The sequence below is a fragment of the Spea bombifrons genome, chromosome 3, assembly GCF_027358695.1.
Source record: "Spea bombifrons isolate aSpeBom1 chromosome 3, aSpeBom1.2.pri, whole genome shotgun sequence".
NCBI classification, from domain to species: Eukaryota; Metazoa; Chordata; class Amphibia; order Anura; family Pelobatidae; genus Spea; species Spea bombifrons.
Window position 1 is genome coordinate 110,474,760 of NC_071089.1, and position 9,812 is coordinate 110,484,571.

A 9,812-nucleotide genomic window follows, 5' to 3' on the forward strand; every position below is an offset into this window, starting at 1 on the left:
CCCAAGTAGGAGGCAATGTGTAGTCCATGCCATTCAAACACACCTAAGGCATAAACATTGGGGATTCCATTACACTATACGGCCACATATTGCTTATCCCGCCACTACGTCAAAGTACCCCAAATTTGGCGAGTCCTGGAATTTTTCATGGCTACATTGCTTACCAAGGAGCTAAATCAGAGGGACTGCACTGCATTTTAAACCAAATGACACTCAAACAATTTCAAGGCTTCTCAGGACACCATTAATGAGACACCTGTGTGAGAGGAGGAGAGTAAACCCTAAGGTCTGGTCACAATATATTTACATATCAATCAAGATCTGCTACCTTCCCTTTATACTGGAAACAGTAAAACTCAAGTATGGTTTTATTTATAAAACACATATATACACACACACACACACACATTGGCTCTTGACATTGGTTAATAAATAATAATAATAATAACAAAAAAAAATTAAAAGTGCTTACAAAACAGTTTCATCATCCAAACTTTACTACTCAGAAATACTGCATAGTCACACCGTGATCCAACGCAGTAAGCATCACATAACAGGGGTTATATAACGCGGACCTATGTTGCGCAACCAGCACAGGTCCACACACATTCGTGTTACATGTTCTAGGTGTGACTGACATCAAGGGCTGGGGCGAGCGCTCCTGGTTATATCAGCAGGGAATTCTGCCTGCGGCCACTAGGTGTCGCCCTATTCGAGGAAAAGCTAGGACGCCAAAGCCTTATTTACTAACCACAGGCAGCCTGGGAGGGAGGGGGTAACAGAGCCTGTACCTCACTGATCAGCCCACACACACCAAAAAGTGCAGGGGAGGAATATAAACACGGGCATGCCAAGTAGGTGAAAGATGAAATCACTGCCTGGCTTAACGTGTAATGGATCTGCTCAAGAGAAAGTGCCCTCCCTCCCATATGTTATGCTTCATAATAGAATGTAATGGGCACAACGCACAGATTATACTGCATGCAGGGCGCAGATACCCCACGCACACAATGAACTCCTACCCCATACATAAAGCAATTCTGGGCTTATTGGATGCAGGAGCTGATCTCCGAACTCCTGCAGGTAGGCTGGCATCTGCACCTACTGTCAGGATAGGCAATCACCTATATTGTAAGTTCCTGCAGGAACAGGGCCCCTCATTCCTCTTGTATCTGTATGTCAATTGCTGTATCGTACTTGTCATTCTCTGTAAAATGTTCATCTTGTACAGCACTGCAGAATTTGTCAGCGCTTTATAAATAAAGTATAATAATAAGGCAAAGTGGCCATACAAAGTTGTGAAGGTCCATAGAACATCATTAAATTGCCCACCACAGACCACAATAAATGTACACCATGAGCAACAGGGGTGCCAACCCCTGCCTGTTGTATACATGCAAAGCCAGCAGTCTACCAAGCGTACATTCATTTGCCCCCACGTAAGGGCTTTTCTGTAGTCCGATATACAGGAAACCCCAGGGAGCGGGGATTCCTCACAATCCAGCCCAAGCAGACTGGATCAACAAATCCCCTCTGTTCAAATACCCCCGCCACACAATACCATCCACAGAGTATAATGCGGTATATGCCGCGCCACCAGCTCCGTGCATTGATATACAGCGCTAACAGCCAATGTCTCCTGATAATGATAAACCCCCGCCACCTTCCCCCGGCTGGCTGAGAAAGACCCCGTCCCACTAGCCTCCCACATCGCCTTCAAGCCTGCAGCGACTGCCCCCCCCAGAGCCTGACAACCGATAACCACCGCAGCCGCCACACGCAAATATCTAAGTAAGTATGAGTAAAAGAGGAGGAGCTTAGATTTTGGCGCGAAAGAAACAGCACCGCCCATGCTTTTTATGGAAACAGGTAGGCCGGGCTAATGGCTGAGGAGGAGGCGGGGTGAAACGGGGTCTTGTCTTTTTTCTCCTGTCTCCCTCTCTCGCCCCTCCCCTCTCCCGGGTGTGTCTTTTTTTTTTGGGTTAATAATATCCAACAGCTTGAAAGTGCGTTCAGTGACAGTGTGCGGGAGCCAGTGCATGCAGCGCTAGGGTGCAGACACAGTGCGGTCCCAGGCTGGGTGCTAGTGCTTGCAGTGGCAGAGGGCATTCAGTGCCTGCGCTCCCGGTGACAGCCCGCACAGAGGTAAGACTGCTCTGTCTATACACCTCTCACCATTCATCTGTCTCCACCTCCCCTCCTATACACCACCCTGTCCACTATGTGTGTGATGCATGCCGCCCTCTGATTGCATCCACAGCGCTGTCTGCATTAAAGTCTAGCATCCTATATAACGTGCATGCATCTGTCTGTGCAGTCTATACCTTCTATAAAGCCCAGAATCTAGCACTGAAGATCTACATATATATATAAACACACACACATATATATATATATATATATATATATATATATATATATATATGTATGTGTAATATATATATATCGGTGGGTATGTTGTCTGCACCCCTCCCAGCCAATGCTGTGTGTGTCTGCACATTGATCTGCATGTCCCAGTGCCCATATGCTGCTAATTTATATGCAGAGGGATACTATATCTCCAGCCCTCTATACTTTGCCTTTATTCTCTGCCTGTGTGGTCTGATGGATGCTGACAGACTGCGTGTCCCCTCCAAAAAAAAGGCTGCAGAATCTCACAGATGGCTTTTTTTTTTGATCTTATCATAATCATGATCATTGTGATTTGTAGGAGATCGTGTTGTGAGTTCTATATCTGCAGCATTATGCAATAAAACTATATTATGTTAATCCTGTGTATTTGCCCAGGTAGTATGTGTGGATAGTCACACTATACTATACATGCTGCTTGTGTGTAATGTTGCTCTTGCTGCAGGGGTTGTTGAACTTGGTATAGATATACATTGTTGCCATGCATATGGCATATATATATATATATATATATATATATATACATACATTATTGCCATGCAGTGAGGGCAGGCAGGGTGGGAGTTGCTGATGTGATGTAGGACCTTCCCATTACAGCAAACACATCCATGCATCCTCTGAATGCAGTTCCAAGCACAGACTCTCCTCCTCCATCCCGCTGATCATTGGCATTTCCAACTGTAGGGTTTTGTTGCTCAGTCTAGAACCAGCCGACAAGACGCTCTCTTTTATTTTTTTTCTTCTATAGAATTTGGAAGTCTCACTTGTGCCTCTTTTTTTTTTTTGATATTCCAGGTAGGGTTTGACTTCCTCTTTTGGACAAGAAGACATCTGTGTTAAAGATTAAAGGCGTCGAGGAGCTGGAAGATGCCTGGTGTTGTGAGTAAGAACCCAGATCTGGAGTTTGACTCCTTGCAGCCTTGTTTTTACCCGGACGAGGATGATTTTTATTTGTGTGGCCCGGACTCTGCTCCCCCAGGGGAAGACATATGGAAGAAGTTTGAGTTACTTCCCACTCCTCCTCTCTCGCCCAGTCGAGCTGGGCTGCAGAATGACCCTCTGTCCCCCGGACAGTGGCCTTTGCTGGATTATGGGTTGTCTGCTGAAGGGAATTCCTTGGACTGGGCATCTGAGTTGCTTCTTTTGCCCCCCGAGACTGACCTTTTGGGGGGATCTGGCTGGGGTTTGCTGCAGAACACAGAGCTTGGTTTGTCTCCCTGCAACTTGAAGTCCATCATCATCCAGGACTGTATGTGGAGCGGCTTCTCAGCCAGGGAAAAGCTGGAAAGGGCTGTAAGCGAGAAGTTGGGCAAAGCTGTAGAAGCCACCAACACCAGCCAGCCTGGGACCCTTACTGCCAGCAGCATCACAGTGCGAGGGGAGGATCTGAACAACCCTGCAACTCACTGTGTTGACCCAGCAGTGGTGTTTCCATTCCCAGTCAACAAGGGGGAGAATTGCAGAGGTGTCCAAGCTGGTGCCTCCAGCAGTGTCTCTCCCTCTTCATCTGTACCTTCTGCTGCACCAAGCAAGAGCAACGCTCATTCCTGCATGACCAGCTCCAGCTCTGGATGTGACAGCCACAGTGAATCAGGTAACTATACATCAAGACTTTGTGTTTGTCTCTTGTTCAGAACTGTAACATGTCAATGTACTTTTCTGACCTTATTTTATGTAATTATTCATGTTTATAAGTGATTATGCGTATGTGCCAGAATGCGTTAATACATTCTATAAGTGTTTTGTGTGAGTGTTTTTGTATGAGACAAATTGTACTTAGTTCACGTTACACCCGGTTCATGCTGGATGGGTGATTGTTACAATAACACTGTGTTTCACGTCTATGTTTTGTATTGGCACTCCTGATAAGATCAGTTTACTTGACCCTGTAGTGGATCCAAGCATACGGTGGACTTCTTAGTGTTTTCTTTGAACTTTGGCATACATCCTAAAATTGGGATAGTAGAGTGGTTTACGGTCAAAATTAAATTGATAATGTTTTAAACAAATATTTCTTTCTGGAACATATTTATTATAAATGTAGTCCCTTCCTTATGATTATTGCACTCGGCAATCGGGTGTGATCCAAGGTATCCCTTTTGTCTTGTTGGGTTTTTTATTTATGAGAAGCTTTATTGATGTGGCAGCAGTATATATTTTGTTATTTTATTTTATTGTCAAGGTCACACTTTTTTTTTTTTTTATAAAAAGCGATCAACTGTGGCTTTAAAATTAAATTAGCTAATAAACCCTGTTGCTAATTCCTAAAGTTTTTTTGTTTGAAACTGCTGATGATAACATAGCTCCGGATAACTAAGAGTCCTTTCTGTATGACCTAGACACCATATTAAAAAAAAAAAAATGCCTGCATTGATGTATTGATCTATGCCACCAGTAGGTGGCAGTATATTTTTGCTTGTGAATGGGTTCATTGAATTAGAGAGACCTTTCTTTTTAAGCGGTCAAAGCAGCAGACGGGTTACTGTGTATCTAAAGGTAATCCTATCACATTAGTTACTAGTAACAGATGCTTGCCAACTTAATGAGCGAGGTCTCAGGCAGAATTACAACACCATCTATCTACCAAGTCCCGCTGTTCTGAGAGCCTCCTATTTATCCAACTGCCTCACTAATTAGGAGTTGGGGCACTTCATTTATTTAAAGTATGGAGAGCGAGGGTGTTTAAGACAGGATGACGCAAGGTGTTTATTCCTAGCTGTTCTTGTAGGCATTTACTGTCGGGGACATTAACCCTACGAAGAGAATTCACATCATGTGGAAAATCTATTTGGGGTCTTTTGCTTCGAGAGCCGAGAACAGTCAATTGTTGAACAGTTGAGCTTATTTATGCACATAGGGGTCATCACCATAAACTGTCTACAGTCCCTTTTTCATGTTTGCGCCTTGACAGCTCTGAGTGAGGAAGTGCTTCCTCCAAACAGCTGTCTTTTTGGCCTTGGACCAAATTTCTGGCTTAAAGGGGCCTACAGAGCTGAGCAGACACACACGCTGCACAAGAACAAATCCAGCGATTGTCTGGATTTGCAGTCACACAGGCAGAAGATTTGTAGAGTTAATGCATTTTTCCCCAGTACTGTAAATCCCCCAGTTTGTGCTTTTCATGAAGCCTTTGGCAAACTCTACAATGCACTGTATTTAATATAATTCGTTTAGTGAGGTCATGACTTGCATACGAAGCACTTCTGCCTGTCCGATAGTATGCGGTCATATGATTAAGGTTATTGGATATAATCATAGATGGCTGTTGATTATGTTGGGCTTTTATTTATTTTTTGCTGTTTTGTTTATGCATTTTGGAGTTTTGTTGCGTTTTAATACTTAACATAATGCAGAATAGGTATACTGATCTTTTGGATTTCTGGTTTCAGATGATGAAGAAGACGATGACGAAGAAGAAGAAGAAGAAGAAGAGGAGGAGGAGGAAGAAATTGATGTTGTAACAGTGGAGAAAAGGCGGACTTCCTCCAAGTCTGTTACATCGCTTACAATCACTGTACGCTCCAAGAACATCAATTTGGCTCAAGGAAAGGCCACACAAAGTGATTTGATTCTCAAGAGATGTGCCCCTGTTCATCAGCAACACAACTACGCAGCTCCTTCCCCATACGTGGAAACTGAGGAAGTGGTCCCTCCCCCAAAAAAGCAAAAAAATGAGGTGCCTCGTGTTGTTAAGAGCATTATGCCACCGAAGTCGAAAAGCTCTAGCCCACGCAACTACGACTCGGAAGACAGCGAGAGAAGACGGAACCACAACATTCTAGAACGCCAGCGCCGCAATGATCTGAGATCCAGCTTCCTCACGCTAAGGGACCACGTACCAGAACTTGCTAAAAATGACAAAGCCGCTAAAGTAGTAATCCTGAAAAAAGCCACTGAATACGTCCATTCCCTTCAGGCCGATGAGCAAAAACTCTTGCAAGAAAAAGAAAAACTGCAACTCAGACAGCAACAGTTGCTTAAAAAATTGGAACATGCAAGGACTTGCTAACTGTCTTTCTCCCCTCCTGAACTCTCACTGCCACTTTGCACTTTTTTTTTTCTTTATACAACAAAAGCGTTTTGACGTTTCTGAATGTTTGGTTTTATTTCAATCCAGTTCACTCTACAGTTGAAAATACATTTTTATATGGAATTTTTGTAAACAGCTGGATGACTTTGAGGTGTTTTTGAATAGACTGCCAAATTATTTACTGTATTTTTTATTTTTATTATTTTTTTCCAGACTTGGTTTCTTCATTTTGTGAGCATTTTTGAGCTGCTGACATTTTTTCTTTATTTTTTCTTTTTTAATTTTTTTTTATCCTGTTTTTTTTTGTTTGTTTGTTTTTCGTTTTTTATGGTGCTTATACCGTTTTGTACGGATGTTACTTTTGGGGGTTTAGCACTTGTACCTCTTGATAAATTCTTGTAAATATCATTCATCCACTTGCCTTTTTGTACAATTATCTTGGGCTATGCGGGGACGCTGTTAACTACCAATTTTAGACTGAAAGCTCAGACCTAAGTACTGTAACACCTCAATGTTTGAGGAGCATGTTTTGTATACAAATATATTGTTAATTTCTTTGTTATGTACTGTACTAATTCTTACAATGCCTGTATACTTTAGTATGATGTTGATACATAACTAAATTTGATACTTATATTTTCGTATGAAAATGGGTTGTGAAAGTTTTGAGTAGATATTACTTTATCACTTTTGAACTAAGAAGTTTTTTTGTAAAGAAAATTATTATATATGCCTTTTTCTTAGCCTGTTTTTCCTTGTTAATGTATTTGTTCTCGTTTCTTGGGGGCATAGAACTTGATCATTGTTGAGTTCTGTGTTCTTTTCTTTTCCTTTCAAACAATGTACATTTTTAGTGCTTCATCCTATAGCACTTTGAAATACCTCATGTTTATCAAAATAAATAGTGACAAAAGAACATGACTGTGTTTCGTCAATCCTAAATCTGCAAGTGCTGATGAGGGGAAATATACATAAAAAAGAAAATACAGAAAATGGTTCCAAAAATATTACGTCCTTATATGGGAAATACTATATATTAACATATGTGTTAATTTCACAGTCTCAGTTGTATGGTTTTTTTTTTTGTTTGTTTTTTGTTTTTTTTCTCCAAAATTGGTTTATGTTCCTTTAGAGGACCTTCTTTGTTATATTTATTACTATTTAAGCACTGCTTTATGGCATTTCTGACTCATGATCTGTATGTTTTGATATTGAGAGCTATAGCCTCTGCCCAACCTATCATGCCAACAGTTTTCAAAATAAAATATATTTATAGGCAAAACCCTCCATTGCCATGAAGTGATACCTAAGTGATACAGCAGGCCTAGAAAGTGGAATCCATATGAATTGGCATATATATTTTGTTGAAATAGGTAAATGGGATAAGAAAACATAGATGCAGACGTTACCCTCAAACTAGAAAAATATTTAGTTTAGGGCAGTATTCAGCAGCGTTTTTATAATTTCATAGTTATGCAAATTAGTCTTTGGTTACAATGAGAAACCAGCGGAGAAGAAGTCCAACAGAGGTACAGTTGCTGCTGTGGGCCGTGTCTGCTGACGATGGTAAGTAAGAGATGGAGTTTATAGCCTGTTGCTCGGAATGTTGGGTACAAGGTTTCAAAAGCCAAACTTGAATAGTTTTGGAACGGTTTAGAATAATTAAAATATCTCGGATCACTTTACCCTAATCTTGTTCCAGTTTAAGCATGGGAGACAACAGGAAGACCAGATTTTGCTGGAACATAAATCTCCCAATCTTGGAGGATGTATAATGTCTAACCAGATCGCCTAACTGATGCAGACACATTAAGAAACCAATACACGTACATCTGGTGTTTGAAGCTAATGTAAGAAGTTTAGTTCCTAAACCATATTGTTGAGGCGAGGTGAAATATTCCTCAGTTTAACCGTGTAGTAGGAAAGGTCATGTGTGTGTTGAGCTAGTCTTAATCATACATAATCAAACTGGACGGAATTATATGTACAAATGTAGCCATTTTTATCACAATGTGTCCAGGGGTGGCCCAATGTATTATTTGGCGAATAAATCAACACAGATTTTTAGCATCAATACCAAGAAGTATTTTTACTATATTTTTTCCGCATCTATATTCTTGCCCTTTCCTTTAACTATTTGTAAAAATAGACTATTTACCACATTAATGCCTTGCACAGGATTTCCTTTATTGTATATCAAAGCATATAAAGTGAAAGTCACTCACCTTATATGTTATGCTATGCAATTTTTGCCTTAAAGTGGAACACCTTAAGTCTGGTTTGTAGCATTTTCTGAATTTGTGCAAATACTTATCTTTTATTATTATTAATTATTATTTTACAGGATTTCCTCATGTTAAGGATATTTTCAGATGGACTGATAGATGTAAAAATGCATGTGTGTGATATATGAAAACTGTTTACATTGTTTAAAATTAAAACCACTCGGTTAATCTGTTTTTAATTTGTTTGGGGAAATCTTGCTAAAACAGGCATTGCTTTAAAAGCTTTGAAGTGCCTCCTGCAGTTTTATTAAATGCCTGGGGAATGCACTCCATCTTTGTGACTTTTAAGCTGGCAGAACCTCACACCCCTTGATCTAGTGACGTAACTTGCTAAACCCACTGAGACACCCATTTCCAGTCCCGCTCCAGATTAAGTCACTGTTGTTAATTGAGGTTCATCTGGGACAGCTTTTTGCCTTGCGTTACTTCTGTCTCTTTCTGTGAAAGGGTTAAACATAAATATTTAAGAAGGGGAATATTCTTTAAGTCTTTTTCAAACTTAAATTTTACTTACGTGGAGCTTTACGATGTATACTCGCTTACCCATGATCATCAGATATTCTCCACCCTCTTTGTCCACAACCTAGATGCCTTCTGGAGCTTGGAACAATGCAACAAAATTGCGTCAGCTTCACCCTTATTTTCAGCGATATGTGGCTTCATTCATGGCGCCCAATGTCCAAAAGCTGGACAGATGTGACATTCCCTGAACACGTCCAAAGACGAGCCAAAGTTAGGCAGCTCACAACAGCTGTTCTACACTAATGGTCAGGATCTATGGTAACCCTATCTGCGGAGTTTGGCCTTTAAAGTGATCTTGTTACATGTCAACTCACGGCCAGCTTGCCCCTAAGGAGTAAATCACACCTAGCGCAGGTACAAAACGCATTACTGGGTATGTACACCTCCTCCTGATTTTTTCCCCCTCAAATTTAAAGGTCAGGGTGATTGTGTGGACACTCAACGGTACAAAGGGGATTGTGTATAATAGGCAATTTCGCTGGTGATTTGGAAAAGCAAAACATTCTACTGGCTGCTATGGCGACTGCACCACTTTTAATGTATTGTATTACATTACGTTACATATT

The 9,812-nt window shown here is 41.0% G+C and overlaps 1 protein-coding gene across 1 annotated transcript; it reads left to right on the forward strand.

The window, feature by feature from the left end:
* The first annotated feature begins 1,995 nt into the window (after nucleotides 1–1,995).
* Nucleotides 1,996–6,642, forward strand: MYCN (MYCN proto-oncogene, bHLH transcription factor). Its single transcript, XM_053459831.1, has 3 exons — nucleotides 1,996–2,145; nucleotides 3,205–4,003; nucleotides 5,799–6,642. The coding sequence occupies exons 2-3, from the start codon at nucleotides 3,277–3,279 to the stop codon at nucleotides 6,416–6,418; spliced, it is 1,347 nt and encodes a 448-aa protein (XP_053315806.1). The 5' UTR covers nucleotides 1,996–2,145; nucleotides 3,205–3,276; the 3' UTR covers nucleotides 6,419–6,642.
* The last annotated feature ends 3,170 nt before the right edge of the window (nucleotides 6,643–9,812 follow it).